The following is a 26255-nucleotide window of genomic DNA, read 5'->3' on the forward strand; positions in this document are numbered from 1 at the left end:
ACATCATGGTACGTACTAAAAAAAATCAGCACACTAACTCCTATCATCTGGCATAAACAGGGAAGAACATATATTATTACAACTCAGATCAGCCCGGTAAAAGATGACCTAAGTTGCAATGTCTACAAAAACACTTCATAAATTACTAAATTCAGAAAATGTTACCCTCGCACAAAATATACAGTTTTAAGCCAAAACTTGTCAGATTTGTTGACTACAACTCTCTAAGGAAGCATGGCCTCATCAAGTGACCGCATTTTCTTGGGAATGTAAAAAGAGCAAAATTTGTTTGTGAAGTAATCAGTAACAGACTTAAATTTATATTTGGATCAGCATCTGTGTTGTCACTGAAGTGCAGGAAATTGCAACAGTTAAAGAAACATATTCCTGCTCATTACTTAAAAGGAAAAAAATTAGGACTGGGCTGATGCCGATCACCGATCACAAATCGGCCGATTTTAACACATCGGCATCACTACCGATCTGCAAATTATATACCGATCACCAAACACCGATCATTACATACTAAATCAAAATTAATAAATACTGAATTAAGCTTACAAATGCAAAGTTGTACGTTTCAAATTTACTTACAAAATAACTAAATAAGGTAGGCCTACAACCACGTATCAACAAAAACACGAATTTACAGTACAGTAGAACCTCGATGATACGTTCCTGTTTCATACATTTTCCCGTGTCATACGCCGCTTAATTTTGGTCCCGCCGAAAGTAATATATTTACAATGGTTTATTTTCCCGGAACATACACTAATAAAATATTTCGTTTCATACGGTTTTACGAAGCGGAAAAGTCCCAAAATTCACAAATGGTTTGGTTTTATTCCTCCTTATAAACTACGTTTAAATGATTTTTGAAAAACGTCCATTGTTTACCTTTGCAAACATAAAAAAATAACTTTACTGCGCCATAGATATGGATAGCATCAGGAAGAGTGTGCACTTCGCTAGTAGCATCTATGGCCAGCACCGAAGCGAGACTAGTGGCGCAAACTAGCAATGATTATGAAAACGGTGCACACTCTTTACCAAAGGCATGTATCTCATATTTTGTGCATTCATTAATCTTTGAACTAATATACCTGTTTGTTATTGTTTCCTTACGATCTGATTGTTTTGTATTCTAAGTTTCTAAAGTTAAAATTTTATTGAAAATTGTTCTGTTGCATAAAGTTGTTTGTAACAACAAACAAACATTTCTGATATTTTTTTTCTTTATTTCTAATTTAGGCTTGGTGACTTGTCTATTTTTGTTATTCTTTAAAGCACTTATTTTCAAGTCCTGTGAAAAGTGTCGTATGGGTACTTTGGTTTAGGGTGGGGGGGGGGGGGCTGGAAATAGTATAAATAGGAAATACTTAGTTTACATTATATTATTGTTCATTTTTAAAAACCAATGAACAAATTGTTTTCTGTTAGAAGTGTTAAATAAATGGTAAGTTATCATAAGGTAACTTTTTCATTATTTTTTTTTAATATTTTTATTATTAACATCAAACAAGCTATATAATTCTTAATTTGTCTGATCAGTGATCGGCAATGATCGGCGCCGGTCATCGGCGGAAATGATCGGTATCGGAATGATCCGCAAATTTAGTGATCGGCCTGGCCCTAAAAAAAATAGTGACCCATTAACAACAAGAGGCCTAAAAACTGTCACATTTCTGTTTGTGTTACTAGTTTCCCTTTTTTAATGTAGAATTAGGGGTTATGGTATATTACATTAAAAAAATGCTGTACATAATATATATTAGTTTGTGTGACCAATTACTCAATCAACTCGTCCATGTAAAACAGTTTTAGATAATCAAAAGGACTCTTGACAGGGCAATGGGGGAAGTTATTTTCACATCACTCACAATTGTGAATGGGAGGGTCAACAATCCAATCAGAAAAGAAACTAGTTTCGGAAAACCTTTTTTAAAAATTTTTTTGTGACATGCACATTATTACGATGTACCAGGAAAATCGCTTTCACTCTCGGGATGATTCTGACAACATTCGGACTCACTAATATAATCATCTTCGGAAGTGTGTGTCAACAATAATGTTTGCGTCATCATTTTCCTAGCCAGAACTTAAAAAAAAAAAAAAAAATCAAATTTTATGTGACCACAAAATTTCTGTTTGATGGCAAGGCCATCTTACCCAAACTGACAATATAACAAAATTTCAACAAGCGCTTGTTTCCATTGATACCCAGTAATGTGAATGCTGCGTCGTCACATAGCATCTAGATAGATCGAGCTTTGTGCATGTTTCGAGTCGTGCACTATCGTCGCAAACGCAACACACTGTACAAGTACACACAATTCAGTGAATAGCATTTGTGATGCTCTGCTGTTCATGTTTGTGATTTGAGCTAGGTTTTATTTACATTTTAATTAATTACGTGATTTTAGTTGCAATTCGGTGCTATGTGGTGAATTAACTTGCATTAGTGTTATATGGTGTACTGAATGCTTTTCGGTGTATTGATACACTTTTCTATGTTATTTTTGTTTAATCTCAGTTCACCATTAAAATATTTCTCCTATTGACTGGTATTTTTAGTTTTATATTTTTTAGGTCTTTTTGTAGAGAAAGTTAATTTTGTTCTCGCTGGGATGTGACAGGACATGTGTTAGCTAGGTACGTTGCGTGGTCTGAACAATAATTCAGTTTTCATTTTCAAGGTTTTCAATTTATAAATCTGATGCTCACAGTACATTAGGATGAAACCTCTACGAAGTAAAGAAAATTAAGAGTTATGCACTGTACATTTTAAGTACAAAATCTATATAATTTCTTTGAGAAGTTAAAACCTAATCACATTTAATTCTTAAAAATTGGAATGTGTTGCTTCTAAAATGCGTTACTTACACCTGTTTTCACCACTGTTGTTTTTCTTTGCTGCCTTTGAAATGTCATCGGAGGGCTGGAAGAGCTTAGTTGAAAAAGGTCACGCTCTGCCTCTAAACTGCGTTACTTAAGCCTGTTTTGACAGCTGCTTTTTTTACTGCCTTTGAAATGTCACCTTGGGTGACAGATGACAAGGCATAACACTTTGGAATTTCCTTTAAATGGGAAAGGGGAGAAAGAGCACTAATGGATAGAGACCTGCAAAATTCGCGGATTCATTCGGTGATAATAGGCTAGAATTCAAACACATATACCTCTTAGATAATTTTGCTATTGGCTTACTGTTCATCTGGACAAATCTCAACCAGTTATAAACCCTCAACCAAAGGAGGATCGAATCACAGACAAACCAGCCGAGACGACTTACAAATCGGCAGCCAATGAACTTGCGTTATTTGCCCGAGTGTACAGGGGTATGTGCAGTCTATCCTGAAGGCCATCAAAACCGCGAATTTTGCAGGTCTCTACTAATGGATCTGTCACAGGATCCTTCTCCCTTCATCTCATTTTGTTATTGCTGTGAAGGCAGTCCTCTCCCCCCTTCCCACCCACACTCCTTACTCATGTTTATACATTTACTTTCCCAGCGATGTCTTATGCTGCAGTGAACAAACTAATTTTTTGACGTGATAACGTCTTATAAATCGATAAACGCCAGCTGCACGCACAAAAAAGCATGACTGATTGTCATGTTCCGCCTGAGCCGAGCGTGCAAGAACCGGCCAACCACCTTGCGAGGAAATCTTCTATAATATCAAACAGGTTAAGGCGGGCTTTTAAACTAATTGTTCATGATTATATTTAAACAAATTATTAAAATTAAATTTGCAAAAACTGTAAATGATATTTGAAAATTAAAAAGTACGCAATTTTTCATCAACGTATTCTTATGACGTTATCACGTAAAATTATCGTCTGTAAACCGACTTTACAGACAACCCACTTTTTTATAACTGCCTGCTTGTGCTTTTAACATAGGCCATGAAAATAACAAATCTTATCAATATTTCCAGTCTTAAATGTTAATTGGTCCACATAAAAAACATCCAAAAAATGTGGTTAGTGCAAGACAAGCTGACGAAATTAAAAGTGATGATGGTTATGCATCTGATGCAGTTACAATAATGTGTAAATACTGCAACTGCCGAGTTAACGTTTGAAAGAAATCAAATCAAAATTCCATAGCAAAACAGGCAAAAAGTGACAAACATGTGAATGCCAGGCCAAACTTCTCTAGTAGTAATGATGTTGGACAATGACCCTTTTGCACAGTATTCAGGACTTTAAATAAGTGTTTCAACCCAAAGAACATCATTAACATGACAGATGTTATTTCACTAATGAAAATTATTTTTTTTTTATTGTAATGATTTCCCAATAGTTTGGTTAATACAAACCTCGTTATTACAAAGTATTAAAATTATGGTTCCTTCAGGTTTGTAATAATGAGGTTTGACTGTACTGGAAGGAAAAGGTTAGTTAGGTTAGTTTATAACTGTTTAAAAATACATTTTTTCGAGACATTAATTTCTTTAACAAAATTTTTGCACATTTCAATTGTAGCTCACTTAACCTAACCAACCTTTAAATTTAGTTAGGTTATGTTTTATTTCCCAAAAGCCTTTTCTCTACATATTAACCATTTCATTCCTTATGCATTTGTTATTCCAAAAATGAAAAAAAAATTTAAAGTGGGATTCCAATTATTTTCATTCTTACGATTCTAATTCAATATTTGTAGTCAGAATAATTTGTTATATCTATTCTATTTATATTAAAAAAAAATTATATTAGCACGGGCACAGGAACCTTATGACAGGGTACTACCCTAATATTATGCTTTTAAGAAAGTAAAGATCACTGACACACGAGGTAAGCAGCCTCTTGCGTGGTAACACCGCTCATGTAGGCTAGTCGACTGTTGAACTGGCTCGTGCGGATCAATCGTTCTGGTTTCTCGTGCAAGAAATGCCAGTCCGCCTCCCTCCACCCCTCGTACCAAGTGTCGCCCGGTACCCTGAAGTTGCCATCCAGCACTGGACCCCACGACAGAACACCAACTTGTGGCTGCAAACAATCATTACAACAACAACATTACAAGTTTCATAGTGACTTGATGTAAGTTTTTGGACATACGCCATTGCTAAGAACTTTTTCTGTTTAAGAAAAACTAAAAACTAAAATAAAGAAAGAAATAAAATAACCCAAAAAAGAAAAAAAAACACACAAAATTAAGCAAACAATTGCTGTTGTCAACAAGGATATGAACACCACAAAATATTCCGTAACAGGAATATGGTCAACAAACAAAGAAAAACAAAGAAAAATGTACTAAGAGAACGAAAAAAAAAAAAAAAACACAAATGATGACAACACAAAAATATTGAACCCAAAATAATTCAGCACAACAGTTGAAACGAGACAAAAACACGACAAAAAGAAAAGACAAACGAACACAATAGTTTTACCAAAACAGTACAGTATACATTTGTATTTAGATACTAACACATCAGTTCTAAAACATGCTGTTCTATAACATGCAATGAATAATGTTCAATCATTTATCGTTTCGTAAAATATCCAAGTAAAAATTTATACAAGAAAAGTGTCTATAAATATGACATGGTCCCGGGCTGCGCCCTTCTGAGCCCGATGTGCCACAAGCTCCCCCCTTACACGCTGCGAGCCCCCTCCTTCCCCCACCACCCTCTACGACCGCCCGCCAGTGTGACGTCAGTGCTCCGCTCCCGAGAGTTGCCGAACGAGAAGGAGCTTCATGCACCTGTCGTCGTTCTCGGAGGTGTTCAGTGCTACAGGGGGAAACGGGCCTCGCCACACACGGGCTACGTCAAGGCCTTGGGAACAGAGTAGCCGGGTTCACATGCCCGTCACACATGTGGTGGCGCCCCAAGCTTCGACAAACACTTCAACCCCCCATTGCGGTAGCAAATAAAGCATTGCTGCAGAGCAACCATGCATACCAATCCAAGCAAATAAAAACTAGCAAACATTTCCTACCCTAGATGCAGTAACCAAATATGGCAAAAACTGTTTTATATGAGAAGGCTGAGACTCAAACACTCGAGCCGAGTCGAGCGAAAATCTTCCGCGGAATGAAACTCTACGATAGTTTTCTTAAAACTTGGTACGTTCTACACATGCAATGAGCATACAAAACATGTACCACTATTTTGCAAGCACTTTACAGTGAAACTTCACATTTTATATTTTCCACAAAACAGTTTTCTTAAAATACAATTATTTTTCATAACTACACTGGCCAGAAAACACATCACGCTACAATTGTTTTAAAACAGTGGCAAGCAAGATCATTTTGGAATGAAAGGCCTGCAGTTCAAAATGGGTTTGTAACACAGCAAACAAAGTTCAGAAAATATATACATACAAGTAATAATCAGCACAAAAATAAAAGAACTCATTAAAGAGATTTGGCAAAACGTGTTAAGCCTAAGAAAAATGTGTACCGTTTATAAGAAATTATGACATTGTTTAGCTCTGAAATGTAAAACTTTTTCATTGAATACATGTTATGTATAGATCAATAAAAAAACATATATAGATATCAGAAAATAATAATGTCAAAATTTGCTAAAGAAGAAGTTTCTACACTCTTACCTTGCTAAGCCTAACCTATCTAGTGCATGTTAAAAGTCATATGATTTTTACTGTAGTATTTATGGAAAAAAAGTAACTTTTACGATAATGCAAGTGTAATATTTTAACACATAGTGCTTTATAGGTTAAAAATATAATATTTAGGATTGTGGATATAAGAACAGATTATCATAAAAGAGTGTAGTAACTTGATAACAATTTGGTTTAATACGCTGTGTCTGACAGGAAAATGTTTCACTGTTTATGAGAAAACATTTAACACTGTCACTGATAATAGTATTTAACATAAGCAAATAATATTGAATTTATAGCAAGAAATCTGTCAAACTCAACAGACATATATTCTGGATTTCAATTAATCAAATAATACATAGTTTCTCAGATATACACAAACTATAAACTAACACATTCCTACTTTCACATTTATGTGGTGCCCAGAAGTATTTAAAATGTATTTATTTAAGTGTAACTAACAGTACTTACTTGGAATTCTGCATTTCCTAACTCAAGCCAACTACGACCTTGTTTCAGACAATTCACAAGTTTCCAAGAAGATTCAATGGAGCATCCAAGCAGCTGACCATACACTCTGCTATTATTTTGAACTTGGTAACGGTCAGTTATCAGAGCCCAATCGGCCAATGCTGATCCACTCTAAAATCAGTAAAATAAAATTAGCTGCATGGCACCAAGAAAAAAATTTAATTTTGAAATTTTAAAATGACACAACATGCGCGAAATTTTCATGTACATACATACACAACAAATATTTTATTGACTGAATTTCAGTGATAAAGCAAAACTAACAACATATTGTAGTATTTTAAGTAACTATGGGTATCTGTTACAGTGGAAATCCATATAACATTAGTGTTATTTTTTTTTTTTTTTTTTCATAATTTAAACTATTTTCTTTAGGTACCATTTACTCCTGTTAAGTTAAATATAATGCTATTCTATATTTACATGTTTGAAAGTTTTATAGACATCTAAAAGGAATAGGAAACACACAAACTGTTTATCTGCATATGAATGTCACTGTCGCTGACTTACAGTCATTAATAACACTAGCAAGTTTTGTACTAAAGTAATTTTTGAGAAAGCTTCCAAAATGTTCAACCATGAAGTACTATGTTCAAGGTCAGTAATTGGGAGAATAAACTCAAGTTGAGGCATGCACAGATTATCAAAAATCAAGTCAGAAAGTGTACAAAGGAAAAAAAAAAAAGACTGAGTAGTGCCTTGTTCCATATTTGTCATAAAAAAAGGCCATTTGAATGGTTCTTGCAATGGAGAAGGTTGATTTAGAACATCTTTATGGACACTTGCCTTTGCAGATTTTCATTATATGTGATAGATGACCACAAGAATGGACAAGACAAATACACAAAACCACAGAAAAACCTGCCCAAATCAGCTGATGTCAAATGTATAAATGCATAGACAGCACAGAGAATTCCAGGAAGGATTAAGTCAAAAAATATCATGGCACATACGAAAACAATGGGCTAACAACAATGAGACAGTTGTAACAAAAACAGAAAATACAGACTAACAACCACCTTAGACAACACAATAACACCAACACACAGATGAACCCAGCGATGAAACTAAACTGACCTTCTGGACAACACAATAGGCTTCACAAGACAAACAGCTGCAACATTTTGGGAAATGACAATTGTTACCGTCATCAGGCACAAACCTACTGTCGTCATTGTGTTGTTCAGAATATCTGTTTTTCTATCATCGTTGGGTCCGTTTCTTTCGTCCCCATGTTGTCAGAGGCTGTTGTTCGTCTATATTTTTGTTTTTGTTACAACTGTCTCGTCATTGTTAGCCCATTGTTTGTCTGTGCAATGATATTTTTTGACTTATTCCTTCCACAGAATTCTCTGTGCTGTCTACGTATTTATACATTTCACATCAGCTGATATTGGGTGGTTTTTCTGTGGTTTTTTGTATTCATATTTCTTAGCCATTCTTGTGGTTTCTGAATGACATACAGTGAAAGCCAGCGATGGCATTTGTCCATACAGATGTTCTAAAAGGCCATTATCAGATCCTTTTAAACTATAATCTAACACCACATGTCCAAGTAAAAACCATTCTCTGTACTCGCACTTCCAAATCTGCAGTCATTAAAGACTTTTCTTGGAATGGCTTACACACTGAAATGATAAACATAACTTTTAGTTAAGGCATGAGCTAAGCTACAACCTGATAAAAATCTCTGTGCCCAAAAACTGTTGGCACACAGATAAACAAATACAAAATTGGTTCTGGAGAGAATCCAAACATACTATACCTGAGCTATAACTTTGCTGATCAAGTTGCGAGTGCGCGGTGCAACCATCAGCAAGCCGGCACTTGCTGCTCCGGCTCCCGGCCCGAACAAAGTTAGCGACGTTCTATCACCATTGAACACATCGATGTTGTCGTAAACCCACTTCACAGCCAACGACTGGTCCAACATGCCATAGTTACCAGGGGAATTCTCGTCTCCGGTGCTCAAAAATCCTAGAAAACATTCAAGTTTTAAAGACAGCTTAAGAAAATTATCCGACTTTCTAGTAATTAAATATAAAGTGATTAAAGCAATAATATATTAACTGTTTAAGTAAAATAATGCGATCCAAATCACAGTCATAAATGAAGAATTAATAATTATGTCAATTAGATATTGTACTAGATGTAAACACCATTTTAACTGAAGGTTCTTCCTTGTAAAATTTGTGAAATTCTTTGACAATGAACCCGAGAACACCACAAACTTTCTAGCTGTAGAAAAACAAAACTGTAGATATGACACAGAATGTACACTTTGCTATACATTTTTATCTATTTTCTTAAAAAAAATGTTATTACAGTCTTTGGTTGTACCTCTCCTATAAAAAAAAGAGTAAAATACTATAAGAACCAACATTTGTATAAATTAAAAAGAAAAAAAACTCTGAGTGAGGTGATGCATTGGTATATCACTGTGTGAACATTTGGAAGGACCTGGGTTTGAATCCCAATTTTTAATGGTTCTCTGAAATCGCAACAGGCAAATACTGGAATGGTTTTACACCAAAGGGAATAGTCCCTACCCAAGTTTCATGATTTCGTTGGTGTATGCATTCATCTTCCATGACAGTCTGTCGAGAAGACATGAAGTAATATATATAAACATACCTAGTGCTCCAAGTCTGTAGTTGAAAGTAACGACCACCACATTATAAAATGTTGCCATAACATGTCCTGGGAAAGTATTTGATGCACCTCTAACAAAATCTCCTCCATGAATGTAGATCATCACTGGATACTTTTCAGCTACATTTGCTGATACCTGGAAACAAATTAAGATGTGTCAAAAGCTCAAAACCTACCTATCAAAAAAAAATGTCCCAGAGTTGCTGACTTTGAGTACGAAAACTGATATTAGTTGTTTAGCTAGAAAAAAGTAACAAAATAAATACTAATATAGCAATTTTTATGATTCTTTGAAATTAAAATAATTACAGAAATATAATTTTTTTTTCATTCAGCCTTTTGAAACCTCCATACCTCCTCTATAGAAACTGATAAAAATAGGGTACAAAAATGACATAATATTGTCATGTGACATTTCTTATTTTTTGTTACGATGCCTGAAGGACTGCGGGCTTGTTTCTGAAAGCTCTACGTTTAGAGAGGATGGCCGAGAGTTGTCGATGGCTTGGGTTTCCACCAATCAAGTTTCTTGGTTGTGCTGGCACACACTCTTCCAATTGAATACAGCCATGATCTGCCAGTCAGCAATTACGTTCATGTTTGTGGACGGTAGTTGCTAAGTTTCGAATAATGTGGTGGCTGCACAGCCAAGTGAAGTAAGTGTCTTGGCATGGCACCTAGTTCTATTTTTTGACGTGACAACGTCTAACAAATCAATGAACGCCCGCTGCATGCATGAAAAAGTGTCCCGTCACACACATTGTCCCATTATGATGTGTCCCGTTACACTCATTGTACGCTTGCACCGCATCTATCTCTCTTCCACTTGATTGGAACAACAATCAATTTGACTTTTTCACACTCCCATTCGTTTCCTACTTTTCCTATCATCGTCCTATCCTTAACAGAATAACACAGATTGGAAGAAAAATAGCAAACATGTATAAACGTTATAGTTAAAATAATCTCTTCGTTAAGGTAATAAACATATTTGAATTAATGACTGCAAATAAAAGTAAATTTATCAATTAAATTGTAGATTTCATTTCACTCCTTCTTTGTATCCATACAAAATAGTGATAATTCAATAAAAATGATTCAATTTTATTCATAAAAGTATGCAATCATTTCATCAATGTTTTGTTATGACGTCACGTTAAACTATCGTCCATAAACCGACTTTACAGACAACCAATTTTTTTTTGTTTTCTTCCTCTGATTAAGATGGAATCAACAGATTTGTGTTCAAACATTTAGTTTTTTTACTCTTGTTTGAAATCTTCTGAGGGTGGAGAACCCTTATGAATGTAGGAGTACACAAGTACTTGAAATTTCGAGTAGAGTCCCGTTTTAAGTACTTGACTCAAGCCTAATTTTTGAGCTCCAAAATACAAATAGTTCACTAGTGGTCTAGGAAACAATAAAACACTAGTGAAATATTACTTAAATTAACCTGGAGTAATACTTCATAATTTTGAAGCTTGTAAAATGTATTTTACAGTAGAAAATGTGGTAAGTTAATGCAGAAATTATAAAATAGGCATTTGCTACAAATTATGTACTTCAGCATGTGATCCCATCTCCTCCCGCCATTTCATAATAATAAAAAATATACGATATCTAAGCATTAAAACTGTTACTGATGTTGGGTGATGTAACATCGTCTTGCTGTAATTATGATTTCCATTTTTATTTATGCATGTTTGCGGTCCTTGCCATAATTTTGTTTAAGTTAATATTTAATACAGACACAAAAGTTTTACTTCTTTGTAAGCATTAAACTGAAAATTTTGTAAAATCAGCTGCAGGAAAAATGTTTTCTTAAAATGGATTAGAAATATCCTGTTCCACATAAACATTATTTGTACCGTGTGTCATTAAAAATGAAGAAATGTACATAATTCACGTCTATTATTTACCGTCTGCATAGATTAAAATAATTATGCAAGTGAAGTTAAAAATATTGATCAGCTAAACTTGGTCAAGTACCACAGTTATCATAAGCTCATAAGTAAGAAGATAGAATATAAGGAATAACTGAAATACATTAAATACTAAGATAGATGTTTCTTCTAGTATTTTTCTAGTATTTTTTACCTGAGATATTGACAATATAAATCAGTATTAGGAAGAAAAACTTGACATCTTATGTTTTTTTTAAGGAGTTGTAAATTTTTATCTGTTGCTTATACAAAAGCTACACCATAGGTCTTCAGAAAGCTTGAACTCAGAAGTTTTTTTTTTTTTGTGTTCTGAACTAGTATTACCTCAAATCAAATACATACAATTGAATATGGCCTAAATCCACAATGTTTCTGCAACATTTGTTCAGCTAGAAATTACTCAAGGGTTGCTAATAACAATTATTTTTTTATGCATAATAAGTACTACTAAAGAAATAAAACATTTGTCTCAAAAAATGAAAAAAAAAAAAAAATTACTTTCATGGAAAATTAACTAGTCAGACGAAAATCATTATTTATAAGTATTGATAAATTGACTTGATGCCATTATTAAAATAAAATGTTACTCCAAATTTTCAGACTTTTCTGTAGAGGAAGAAATGACCAGCTCTGATTCCAAAACCATTTGATTCTGAAGCTTTGGACACCATTGGAATTGATGAAATTGGCAGATTACAGAATCAGAATACAACCCACAATAATTATAAGTATCTAAATGTTATCTTAAGAAACCTATTACAATTTTGTTTCCCTCCACATTTTATTTAAATAAGGTAGGCTAAGGTTCCTCGTTATTTTCATATATTTTGTACTGAGACTGTAACTTTTTTTTATTAAAAATTAAATACAAAGATTAAATTTTGAGTTTCCTAAACACTCTATTTTGAACTGAAACTTAATTTTTTTTTGTTTCTATGAATGAACATCAAAATGAAAGAGTGCAAAATCAAAAGTAATGTGTTCAATACTTTTTAGCAAGGATGGCAAACAAACTTTGAGAAAAATATTTAATGATTGAAAATGAGATCCAATGTACAATAAAAGCACACTAAGGCTGCAACAAATATACAAAAACATAAACGTGAAATTACCGATGGTGAATATATGTTCAGGTAGAGACAGTCTTCATCCATATCACGGATTCCTTTGGTCGCCCCGGTGTAGCGGACATGTTGGGGGCAGGCGGGCCCAAAGTCAACTGCTTGAAGAAGTTGCCACCCTCGGTGGACACGCGGCGGCTGAAATAAATAACAAGAAAACTAAAAATTCCTTTCTAATTCATATGATAATAAATAAAATCCAAAAATTAAACTTTTTTCTTTGCATCATAGCAAACATAATAGAGTTTTGAAATTGCGTACAAACTTTATCCCGGTTTTCTCAAATAATGTTTTTTTTTTTTTCCCCTTTTTTCTTTTCTTATTGTTTGTAAGATGGAATTTCGGCCTGTATTAGACGAGTATAGAAAATGCGACGGGTGACCCGTTGAGATGACAAAATACACAGACGGACAGGATACTGCGGTGTAAACTCGACTGAGAAAAAGGCGGAAAAGAAAAGCCTCGATCATTGGTGGGTGCAACCAGTCCAGTCCATTTTATTTAAACTTTAGTTAGCAAACTTTCATAATGATACATTTATCATTGAAAATAACCACAACAGCAAGTAATCAACTGCATAGTTAGTAAATTCAATGGTAAATTTTATGAAACTACACACCCAATGATTGATTGTAACGTAAAGTCACAAAGTCAACACCTTCATCAGGAAGCAGTAACATGGTTGTTCATCATTTATATTCAATGTTTGTAAAAATTAATTTCTTAATTTCTCTCATTCTAATTGTGACAATATTATATTACAGATTATTTTAAAGATTAAGTAAATTAGTAGTATATTTACACACGATATAAAGCTACGTGGTTATTTAACTGAATTCAATGGCTCTCACCCTCTGAAATAGGCCCACACCTATAACATATTTAACTTGTATGCCAGCAGGCAAATCGCTAGTTTATTTTAGCTACATGTTTCTACATGAACGTGTTCAACGTAGCATGTTTCGTTAAAGATTTAAAATTCAGTATTTGGTTCCTTCTTGAATATTTACATTTGCCTTCTACCAAATACAATCTCTAAAAAATCAAAATCATCAATCATTCTTGAGCAAAATGTGCAGTTATGCAATTTTTTATTGTACTACAGTACATGTAGATGTCATTTAGCTGAGCAGTGCATTACTTTATGCTGCTGGTACTAGTGATATGCTGTAGTGCTATATAAATTACATAATTCTATTGGTATTTTTAAAAGAAAAAATGTAAATATTTGGGCCAAAACTGACATAAATGTGTAAAATAACACCACTATAAGCTAAAAAAATTACCACTTTGTGCCATAAAATAAAAAAACACAAATGCATGTCTATAGTAATGGGATTCTAATGGAGCACTGATGAAATGAATACGTGAGCTGAATGGGAGTATCTAGAGAAAACCCACCAGCTCACTGTAAAGTCTGCCACATTTCCCAATCGCGAAAAATCCAAGTTTAAACTCGCCAGGAATCAAACCCAGACACATTGATGGGAGGCACATGATCTGACCACAATTCCTTCCTATATCTAAAGAAATTTTGAGAGAAACTTTTTATGGAAAAGACTTGAAAATTCTCTAATCAGCAATAAACCAGAATTTGTGCGGCATAAGTGTTTTCCCTTAAAAACTATCAACAACCACCAAAAATATTTATCTAATCAAATTTGTTAGTAAATCTACCCTAGAGTAAATGGTAAAATTAGTTACTGGCATACTTTTGTAGTTAAAAAAAATCCCTAAAAATTAACAAATTCCGTACCTTAAAACGTCCTTCCAAGACAGGTGGAGTAGCATATGGGATACCCAGGAAAACACACACTTCCCCTTGAATTCTCTCAACAGGTGTCTGTCCAGGGCGGAAGCCGACCTTGGGATCTGGGTTGTCATAAAGGTAGACCTTGAATCCCTGCACCTGTCCAGAGCTTGTTGTCACTGTGACATCTCGCTTTAAGGTCAGGGATTCTGGACGCTGTTTGCCCTGGAAGTAAAAAAAAACACACATTTGTAAATAAACAGCCTAGGTAATTAAAAATAAATAATATTAACCATAAATTAAATATTCCATTCTAACATGCAAATTATAACTTCTTAGCCACAACTACAATAGTTCCTGACAAAACACACCTGCAACTTTTCTTCATACACTCATATTTTCTCATAAATAGTTTAAAAATAATAAAACAATAATTAAAAATAAAACTCACGTAATATACACTTAACTACTAAAATACATGAATTCATAAAACAAAACCATTACTAAAAACATACAGTTATTATAATTTAATATTTTTAAGTGAAAAATAAAATGGACCAGTCAAAAAGAATCATAAACTAAACTAAACAAAGATCAGATGAAGACAAATAATTGTACAAGGAATGTAACAAAATTAGATAGTAAAAACAAAAATTGATAAATTAAAACTTTGTGGTATTAGATGAATTTTGTAGTCTAGTTAAGATAAAACATTCTAATCCTAAGGAATGATATGCTGTAGGTACTGAAGTTGAGGTTCCTGATGAGAAACACTCTTACAGTTGATACTCCCAGAAGAAAGGATGTGACAATTATTAAATGTGCTTACCTTGGCACAAATACACATTTAATTAGGTCCAAATTAGATTCTCGTGGTTCCACTGCCCATATGACAGAAATACGGTGCTAATACCACAACAACTATTCAGCAAACAAAGTATCATGGTCTAGTCAAGGATATAGAAAACATCTGCAAAAGTAAAATATTTGGAGATCCAATTGAGAAAATAGGAAAAAATAATATTAGGCCCAACAGATGTCACAGAAAAGAGGGTGATCAATACCTTGATGTGAGAACACTTTATAAACTGGTCAAAAATGAGTCAATTCCAAACCAAAAAAGAATCCACTGCAGTGAATGCACATGAACTGATGTCAGAGAGCTCCAGGAGAATGGATGGTGATGGGCGCCATCACGTAGAAGGGCACGTGAAACCCGGCGGAACTCCCACTCTCTACACTTCTACAGGGTCGTCACGTCGCCCGTGTGGGACAGACTCTAACTCTGCTCCTCCTGACCTGGCCCACTCTTAGTTATGCTGCGGGCTCTCAACCTGGTATCAGACATCAGGGAAACGTGGTCGCAAAATGCAGAAAGAAAAACATCTCACACTTAATACAATTTATTAATTAGCTTTCACGACTCCCGTACAGTTCATTAAATAACAGGTAAAAGCCTCACAGCACAAATGGTTTTACTTTGAAGTCGGTCACTCACCTGGCCAACACCACGTGTTGATTTCAAACACCCCTCACGAAGTCGAAATAATTAAGTAGGCCTACTATTCGTTCTGCTAACATTAGTCTTGAACAGCATGACGCATTGCCATGTGGCTTTTCTAATACGTTAGTAATACGCTGTGAAATAATAGTTTATAATATTTAAATACAATTTTCAATAATTGTACGCGTGTTGAATTAAAATGTTCCCAGGAACTGGGCACCCATTGGTTGTCGACAATAACGGAACCATCACTGCCAAAATAAACCATTTTCCTCTTGTGCCTGCTTCTGCCATGACCCTCCTCAAGTCACAAGGTGGAACATTTGATTATATTGTTTACGCTAACAAAAAAAAAATACATACACAACAACTTGTTTACATAGTTTTCTCAGGGGTTGCAAGCCTGAAAGTCTCGTTACTGAAGTTAGATGTTACACATCACTGGCTAGAACTGAAAGACTCACTAAATTTTTTAAAAATAAAAACAGATATTTGTCCTAATAAAAGCCTGGCTACACCCAGAGCGTGTTATAATATGTATTAATATAATAAAGTAGCTAGGCTTCTGGGTTGTAGCCGTGTCCTTGGTGAATAATTCACCGACATTTTGGTCGACATTGCAGTCGCCTTCATCAGGGCCTGCAATGTCGACCGAAACGTCGGTGAATTATTCGCCAAGGACACGGCTACAACCCAGAAGCCAAGCTACTTCAGACAATGGCCGTGAAAGCCTGCGAACATTATTATTTATACAATAGGCTATTCAATACTCTACATTTTTTTGAACACTTATTTCCTACCTGCAGGTCTGATCGCCACCTCCCCAGAACACCAGGGGGCGTAATATCTTGGTTCCACTGAAATTAAAAATACACATAATTTTACTCATTTTACACTAGTTAAGTAATAACATACTTTAAAATTAATTTCAATAATTTTTTAAGTTTAAATTTAATTTTAAATTTACTTTCAGAAAATAAAAAAAATTAAATAGGCAAACTGCATTGTTTCAAGTACTGCATAGTATTACAAAAAGACAATTCAATAAATAAGAAAAAAAAAAAATTATTAAGCTTTTGCTAACAATACCACTAATATCAACAAATCTGAATAGGCCAGAGGCTTCTACACATCACTTAAACGAGAACATATTATAGACACACACACACACAGATATATTGGTTTATTAGTTATTAAAAGTAAAGAATAAGTTATATTTGTTTTAAAAACAGACTTTTATTCCATAAGCCTACAAATGATAAAAAAAATTTAAAAAAAAACAAAAAAAAACAAACAAGCGCAACAGATACATAAATCCAAAACCTTTTTCTTCATGCAACAAAGTCATAAATACTTATGTACTGTAAATCAAGGAAAAACATTGAAATCAGTTTTACATTAAAATACTGTTGTTGCAAATAAATATGAGAACATATGACTTCAGCCATGGGATGTAGACAAATCATATATTGGTCAAACTCTATTACACATCCTAAAAATTATGAAATATTAAAGTCAAGGATATATTAATTTTTACAACAAATCACTGTTTGGATTTTTAAGTACTAAAAATTGCATGAATCTAATATGTGTGCATAAAAAATATTTATATACTTCTACTCAGGTTTCCCACTGTCTTAATCAAGACAATTTCCCGGAGTTTTTATTCTTGTCTCATCTATCAATCTTGAAAGATAACATAAATATTAAACAACAAATATTTATCAAAACATATTTCAGTCATTCATAACATGTCAAATTGATCATGAAATATTTTCCTACACAATACATGGTTCAGGGAATGGTTCTCTTACATTTAATTAATGATGAAAGAAGATGGGTTATTAACTCACATGAATTTTTGAATAGTATAGACTGGTTTTAAACATACAAAAATAATACACTAGGATTAAAAATTACAAATACAGTTTGATTTTTAACATTTTGTAAATTTCCTTATGTTTTCCACGTTTTAAAGACAACTTTTCAATTCCCTGAAATTCCCTGTTATCCAGATTTTTCCTGTCTGTGGGAACTCTCCTACTGATAATCTTAAAACCTCCATAAACCTAAGTAATGTTACTTATGGCATGGGTACATAATAGAAAATGTACAGAATTACAGTGCACATTATTACAATTTGTGTTGATAAAAATAAAAATGTTACTGAGAAATGCACTTGTTTGTTTCACATAGGCCTAGGTAAAATTCAAAATTGTTATTGACGACAATGTTTTCAAATGGTATCTCTGATATTTCTCATGGTGTATTTCAAATCATTCCAGAGGTAAGCATTTAGGCACTTAAATATAAAAAAAACGGACATGCATTTTGATATGTGGATAATTATAGGTACAAAGTTTGTTGGACTAAAGATAAATAACTTTGGTATAGAAAGAGCTGATAATATAAAGGCAATCAAAGTGGCATTGATGTGACTTTATAACCAGAATTTTACCTAAAGCATTGAGGCAGTGAAGATTTTCTCTTACATTATGTTTTTACAAACAGAACTTGTGATAGTATTTTCTGATATGCTACATGGTTTTTACACTAAAAAAAAAGAAAACTTATTTGACAGATGCTGAATATTGTACATAGATTTAACGACACATCTTGAATGGTATCACAAAATTAAGAATATAGTCATCAAAATAAGTAACTAAAATTGTTTTATAGTACCTACAATGGGAAACATATTTTTAGATGATTAGCAGAATTTACACTCTGTTACAAGCTTCCGATACTTATTTAGTAGGCCCTACATGTTAGTGACTTATATATATCAATTCTTCTAGTTAACTCGATAATGGAAGCATTTAGCAGTAACAAGTGAAATAATTATTGGTGAGTCGATCACTAAGCATTACGTCCTGAGCGACTTGAGGAATAAAAAAAATACTAACCAACCACTTGTCAACATTTCTCAGCTATTCACTCATTTTATTGAAGATGGTTAAAATATAGTAAGAGTTGGCTGGAAGTCATTAGCAGACATGTGTTGCTTGGAATGGATTAATACTGAAGGTGAGTCTTCTATACAAATTAAAAATATAAATGACCTAAGTACTGACTTCTAAGGGACACCATTTGCTATGGAAAGCCAGTTGGATACACTTATGCTGTAACCACAAACTAATGATGGCCAGTTATTATGACTCAAATACATACACAACACTGCAGAGAAATTGTACCAGGTAAACAGTTTGGTAATAAGTAGGTATTGCATGTTTAACAGTAGTGAATGGTTTAACAAAAATTGAGTAGTGTCAATAATGTGACTTTTCGTTAAGTTATTGCTTGGTGGATATTTTCAATAATACTATGAATAAGGTGCACATGATATAATACGGCCAAGATTCAGACTGAAAGATGTCGATCTGCAAGATATTGAGTAAATTTCTAGTGGAATATATTATTTCTATGGCCTTAGAAATGGCTAGCCTTCCACTGACAATCCTTACCAATCACCAATCCCAGCTCGCCAGGCCCACAGGTTTGGCCAACCACTGCTAAAGGATCACCCACTCATGACAGAAACAAACAATCTGCCACAGGTTAATGCTTCTGTGGTTATTTTCCTTCTGTGGCACAACAGCGATCAGACCCCGTCGGCTTTGATCAATGGCTCATGAACTAAGCTGATCCTCCTTCATGGCTAGCTTCGTTCAATTCTGGACACAGTAACCTTTTGCAGGCTTCTCGATGCCTCAAAATATCCTCTTAAGTAAATTCAAGAGGCTGTCCTCAGACTTGAATGTGGGTAAACATGTATCTGTCCTTTTCTGGCCTTTGATAGTATGAAATATTTTATGATGGTTAAGAGTCTTAAACAGTTATGACTTTTTCATTGCATATGTTTGTAAGGTTACCACAGGTTAAAAGATGATGGAACTGTCTGAAACATCCTCTCGGCTTACAGCCTGTATGATATGAATGATGTGAGATTTTTACAGGAGTAGCAATTGGCTAAGTTAGTGGGCAACCCATATATAGTCTCTAATTTGACGTTTTCTTGTTTTACGAAGCGCAAGCACACAGAAGGTGGAAACCGTGCGGACTCAATTGTTTCCACTGTGTGTATGCAGTTTTAACTGTCCTTGATTCAGGGTCAGGCCACAGTATTTTTTTCTTTCTCACAGGACGGCATGTTAACAATTCAATCATACTAATTTCGAAAGTATTCTAAATAAAAGTTAGGAAAATATTTTGCAAGAAAATGTGAGTTGATAGCAATGGTATGACATCAGGTTTGCTTTTTAATGTATGTATAATTAATTTATGGAAAAGATATATGCCTATTTATCTCGGGTTAACCAAAAATGGCGACAGCAGCATATAAGCACATGTATTGTAATGAAAGATATAAAAATTTAATTTTTTTCACAAACTAGTAGGAATGAAGAAACCATCATTTCGGAGTAAATTTAGGGACGTGTGTAGTGTGTGAAAACAATGTTTTCCAAATTTATTTTTTCCGTTCTAAAAAGCCACTCTGTCCGAAAAATCAAAATACCATTTACTTAATTATTTTTCAGAACAGACATTAAACCCCACAATTTCAACATTCTTATAACATATTGTGGGTGTAGGTATGTTGTGCTAATAAAATACTTATAATGGCTATGGAATTAAAACCGAATATTATGGCCTTCTTACTCAATATTTCCGTTTAAGGACTTGCTCAGCATGTAACAGAGATTCACAAATATTTTTTGGACGGATAACCAGCATTTAAAAACCAAAAATGCAGATACAGGCCCTAAGAAAATTTTAAAAAACAATACCGGGTTAATATATGGAGAAAAAAAAAACACTCACCTGTTGCACTCTATCACCTCGATTTTCGCCGTATCCATAATCATCCCTGTTAAAATTATTTCCTTGAAGTTGCGTCTGGCCGTATCGTCTACCATTATAAAATACAGTAGCATAATCCGGTTCACCTGGTCTTGGTATTCTGGGATAATTATCACGTTGACACACGCCAAAATTAAAACTTGAACACATTAACAACAAGCATAACAGGTACTCATAACCCATGGCCTATAAGTACAGGGCGTTTCCCCCCAAAACATTCACCAGTCGCATGGGGCCCCAAGTCAAATTGACATCAATATAAACAACGATCACGTGACGCTTTGTTGTTGTAGTGCAAGGAAAACGTCAATTTTCATTTGTATAAGGCATGTTCCGGAAATAACTAAACAGTACTATTTTCCATAAAATATTCCTTAATTACCAAATATAATAAACAAAAGTATGGAAAGAGCCCCTATTCTAGGTTTTTCGGGAGGAACAGTAGTAGTGAGTGAGGCTATTGGACACTTTTGTATCGGTTTCTGTACAAGTCTTCATTCCATTAAAAATATTGCAGTTTGAGAGAACAGGGTATCTAAATTAACGCTGACAAAATGATAAAGAGTAGGTATTTCCGAACAACACCAGGCAAGTCGAGAAGATGGTTTCTAACAAAAATATAACACATAACAACAAAATGTAACCCTTTAGTTTATTAGCTCTGAAAAATCAAATTGTATACAATTTTATACCATTATATCAAAAATCTCTTGGAGCTAAACACCAAATCAGGAAATAAAAAAATAACTTGCGATTTTAAGGGAGAAAAACCGAACAATTACACCATCAGTGGTTTAACAGGTTTTAACACATAACTACGTTTTTGTACTTAAGTTATCAAAATTCAGTTTCAAAAAAAACATATTGATGCCAAATGATTGCTATGTTTCATTGTCACCTCAACTGGGCGTGTGCAGCAAATTTATGGAAATGAGACATTCCGAAGATGGCTAGAGCCAGGATCGGCAGCCCGTGGCACGCGAGCAGCATGCGACTCTTTTCAAAGGGATTTTACTGCTCTACAACTCACTGTGCTGCCACAGCACAAAAAAAAAGCTGAACAAAATCAAACACCACAATCACAATGCATGTTCTTGCCACTACCTGGTGGTCCTGTGACTGAGAACCAGGTTGAACTTAGTGATGCGGAACTAATTTACAATAATTTAAATATGAGATTGGTGGAGGAGGGCGACAGGTTAGCCCAAACGTCTTAACCAAGGTTTGGCGTGGGTCTCTGGCCCCAGTGTGATGCATTAAGCTCGATGATGGCACCTGTTGGTGAAGGCCCTACTAATTCATGAATCTTTGAGCAGTCCCATCTCCACATAGGTAGTTGATTCCTAGGTAGGTTGGGCAGCGAACTACTGAATAAAACAAACATTTGGTGGGCATGGTTTTATTCACATAGCCTTTGGACAGGTACTAAACCTGAGTCGGTATGCTACAAATTACACTAGAAACACTGTTAACACATGTTGCATTTCACATTACTCGTGTACCCCCTCTGGTGGTCATCCCATTATAGAAAGATTGCTATCCAAAGAGTCGGCCCTGTACTCTTTTTAAAACTCCATGGTGAGGTCGCGTGGTGAAGGAGAAGTTACGGTGGGAGGGTCACACCCTGAACCGAAAACTGATCCAGGTATTCATTGTGAATTAAGTCCCGAAGGTTTTGATTGATTAATAAGATGCAGACCTCAGTGATGTAAGTATTGCAGGTTCCACACTTAATGGTCACATCTGCCTTGTACTGTGAACTCCTGAAGACTGCCACAAGAGGAGAATGGCAGGAGAGGGAAGGGACAGCACCCTGGTGCGCCACATCCATACAGCACCAAAAAAATGTTTTATGTAAACCTAAATGTCTAAACATCTTATAATTTACTTAGTTAAATTCTCCATGTGCGAAACCACTGACAGAATTTCTAAAGATGTGTGTATTATATATATGTATATATATGGTAAACATTTTACTTGAAAAACACCAGTCAAACCAGTGACTATTCGTAGCTTGTGGGCTACTTTGTTACTTGGAGCCAGACTATTTATATATTATAAAATGCACTCAGTGAGCACTTCATATTAAATCTGGCCTGGGGCCGCAAAAGATATTAAGGCGTTCGTCAAACCAGGTACACTTAGGGCCGTATTCCAAGACACAAAAATAAGGGTTTAGGTGTTGAATATGCAATACCTGTACCCTAACCATATTCCAAGTGCACGATAGGACACGGCCAGTCCCTTAATTTTAGGGCACTGATTTTTGGTGTCCTATCTGTTGCCGATTTGATCCATAACTGTATATATATTTTTTCCTTTTTAATAAACTTTAACGGAACTTTTACGATTACAATTCCCCCCCCCCCCCCCCCTAATATCTTAAATAACAGCAAAGATAAATACGGCCAAAAATTCATCGTTTATTCTTGTACAACCAAAATTAAATATTTTATTTCACATTATAATTCCATAGTTTTAAAAAATAAGCTAAAATTACGATGGATTCCACGAATTACAGCTGTTTATAGCCTCACACAAGTCCTTGTTTATTAAAACGGCTGCCGATCTGATACCTTACAGGGGTTCAGTTAGGACACTTTTGGAATATGACCCGAGAGTTAGGGTACTGCAGTTGCCCAACAAGGCAGTGCATATTCGCTACCTTACTCAAACTTCTTGGAATACCGCCCTTAGGGGTCATGCGCATACTTAATGATGCACTTTATTTTGTGAATATTATGACTCGACATAAATTCTTACCCAAATTAAATATACTGGTACACATGCAGGTGCCTAACACATGGCATGAAGCACTTAGCCTACTTAGTTGCGAACACAATCACTAACTGGACTCGTGTGAACATGATGCAAGGGTGTGTTTCGCCAGCAGGGACTGGCACTGGCAGGGTGGAGACCGAGCTTTACTACCATTGGAGGTACGATGTCGGACCACCACCCCCCCCCCCCTTCGAGAAGCCTGGTCCCGCCCTGCGATTGGTTCCTCATCGCATGATCGCCCCCTCACGATGGGCAGCACCTCCACCCCTGCTGATATAGCCTGCGTCCTGGTAACAGTCGTCCCACGGTGGGTAGGTTCTCAGTCAGCCATCGTTGGATGCGGCCCCTGGGATGCTCCCCGTGTGGTACACTGGCAGGTAACCAGTGCGTCGGCGCACTCGCTGTGGTCGTCCAGTGACGCCCTCCTCCACTGATGCTCCTGGGTGCTGAAAAAAGTTGACATGGATGGATGTCGATGCCTGGTCCTCTGGGTCCCCCATTGAGGCATTAGTAGGCTTGTGTTAGAACTCTATCCTTACTGAACAAAGGAGAAGTTCAAAAGCTGGCAGAAGCTGTAATTTGTAATTTTTTTTGTATTGTTTATTTTTTATTTATTTTTGGCGATTCATTGATCTTTATTTAGAAAAATGTGCATTGGTTTTCTCCGTATGCTCCTGGTTATTCCTGCCAATTTTTGATGGTTTTCTCCATGAACTCCTGATTATTCATTTCAGTATTATGTTGGTTTACTCCATGTGCTCCTGTTTATTCCGGTCAATATGTTGTTGGTTTTCCTTTGTCGTCACCTGGTCGACTAGCCCCTGAAATGATATTATTTTGCCGGCTACTCAGGGTTCGGTAGAGGGGGGTTCGGGCCGCGTGGCCAAGAGACTTAGTCACCAGAATAACAATTAACACACTCGAAGACAGTTTCCAGATTCTTTATACACTGTAAATTGAACCCTTTACAGGGGGCTGCCGCGTTTCCGCCTGTGACTGTTTCTGTAGGGCAAAGCCCGGTTCCGCGCACGTATACTGTACTGGAAAAATACGGAACGTCCCGCTCGTGACGAGCATTACCCACGCCGCTAAGACTTGAACTCGCTATGACTCGCGCAATAAGCTGACTGTCTGACCGGACAACACAGTGTCCAGGAGGGCCCGTAAATCACTGTACACGCAATGGCGAATATCCAGTCCACAAAATTACTCCGCGACTCGCAAACCTCCAGAGAAACACGCACATGAGAAGAATGACAAAATGCAAACCGCGACTGAATGACGAGGTGACACACTCGCCTGAATGACAATACGACTGTAAGAAGTGAAATTCCTTCTCCTCGGCAAGGCCTGAACTACAGCAAGACACCGCGCCTGTTCCACTCTCACCGTCTTGGAGCGATCTCGAAGACACGTCCGCTGTCTCCCGCGCCCAGCTGCCGACTGCCTGGCCACTAGCGCGGAGCGGCCCGCTTCCGTGACCAGTGCCTCTCGCGTCTAACTCGCGACTGACCTCCTCCCCCACCTGGCGCGCCCGAGCGCACGCGTTCCTCCCCTCTCCGCGAGCCCGCGGAACACACTCATTGGTCACAGGCGGAAGCCACGGCCTTGACGCCCTGTGAACAAGTAAAAACTTATATTACATAAAACTTCAAATAATAAAATAAACTATTTACAATAAAGAATGTTAAAGAATATTTACAATAATTAGTCACATCCGGTCCTTATGTATTTACATTAAATTTCCCCTGGTGCGCGAATCTGTCTTCTCCCCCCTGCCCTAGCCGCACTGCACAATCGGCTCACACGTAACACAGGGTAGAAGAAGGCGTTGGCATGGCATAACGGGCTGTGAGAGCTGGGTCGACACTTGGGTCGACGTCACCTTACGTACTTCTGATTATTGCTGTAATTTCTCCAGGTGCTTCTGGTCATTCCTATGGTTTCTCTATGTGCTTCTGGTCATTCATGGCGATGCTTCTGTTGGTTTTCTCTGTGTGCTGCTGGTTATTTCTGCCGATACTTATGTTTTACTTCACGTGTTTCTGGTTATTCCTGAGAAAACAATTCCTGCATTTAATTTTTTGTAATGAAACGAGTAATTTTATTCAAAGTTTCGCTTGCTTAGTGATCTCCTGTTATCAAACCAGCACTTACAATATTTGTTTATCAGGTGGACTTCAGACAAATAATATAGGTATATATTTCTCAGTCGATTACTATGTCTTGGGACAGCTGAGAAATTCTATCATGCAAGACGAGATTCCTTCTCCTTAATGTCTAGCGAAGCTATCCTTCTCTTGCGATCGTGAGTGAGCATGCCGCATCCCGTTGACATAACACGATGGGACATGCATTGAGAAAAATTGAAAGTATATGTAACAATTTTTTTTTCATGAAATAAAATAACTCTTGCTGCTGAATTAAGCTACTGTAGCCAGTTGGAGCTATGTAGCCTCGAACCCTCGTAGTCTCATAACTTTATTGTCTTTTAGTTTTGTAGTCTCGTAGTCATATAGTCATGTTGCCTCGGAGCCTCGTAG

At 35.8% G+C, this 26255-nt stretch overlaps 1 protein-coding gene across 1 annotated transcript in view; it reads right to left on the reverse strand.

The window, feature by feature from the left end:
- Nucleotides 1-21251, reverse strand: part of LOC134529832 (neuroligin-2) — a 39413-nt gene extending 18162 nt beyond the window's left edge. Inside the window, exons 1-8 of the mRNA XM_063364322.1 lie at nucleotides 20893-21251; nucleotides 16872-16928; nucleotides 14574-14792; nucleotides 12809-12955; nucleotides 9736-9889; nucleotides 8867-9078; nucleotides 7042-7212; nucleotides 4788-4989 (exon numbers count right to left, since the gene is read on the reverse strand). Of these exons, the coding sequence (XP_063220392.1) occupies nucleotides 4788-4989; nucleotides 7042-7212; nucleotides 8867-9078; nucleotides 9736-9889; nucleotides 12809-12955; nucleotides 14574-14792; nucleotides 16872-16928; nucleotides 20893-21114 (1384 nt within the window). The 5' untranslated portion in view covers nucleotides 21115-21251. The remainder of the gene's footprint in view (nucleotides 1-4787; nucleotides 4990-7041; nucleotides 7213-8866; nucleotides 9079-9735; nucleotides 9890-12808; nucleotides 12956-14573; nucleotides 14793-16871; nucleotides 16929-20892) is intronic.
- Nucleotides 21252-26255: the final 5004 nt, after the last annotated feature.

This window comes from Bacillus rossius, chromosome 2 (assembly GCF_032445375.1).
Source record: "Bacillus rossius redtenbacheri isolate Brsri chromosome 2, Brsri_v3, whole genome shotgun sequence".
Taxonomy (NCBI): domain Eukaryota; kingdom Metazoa; phylum Arthropoda; class Insecta; order Phasmatodea; family Bacillidae; genus Bacillus; species Bacillus rossius.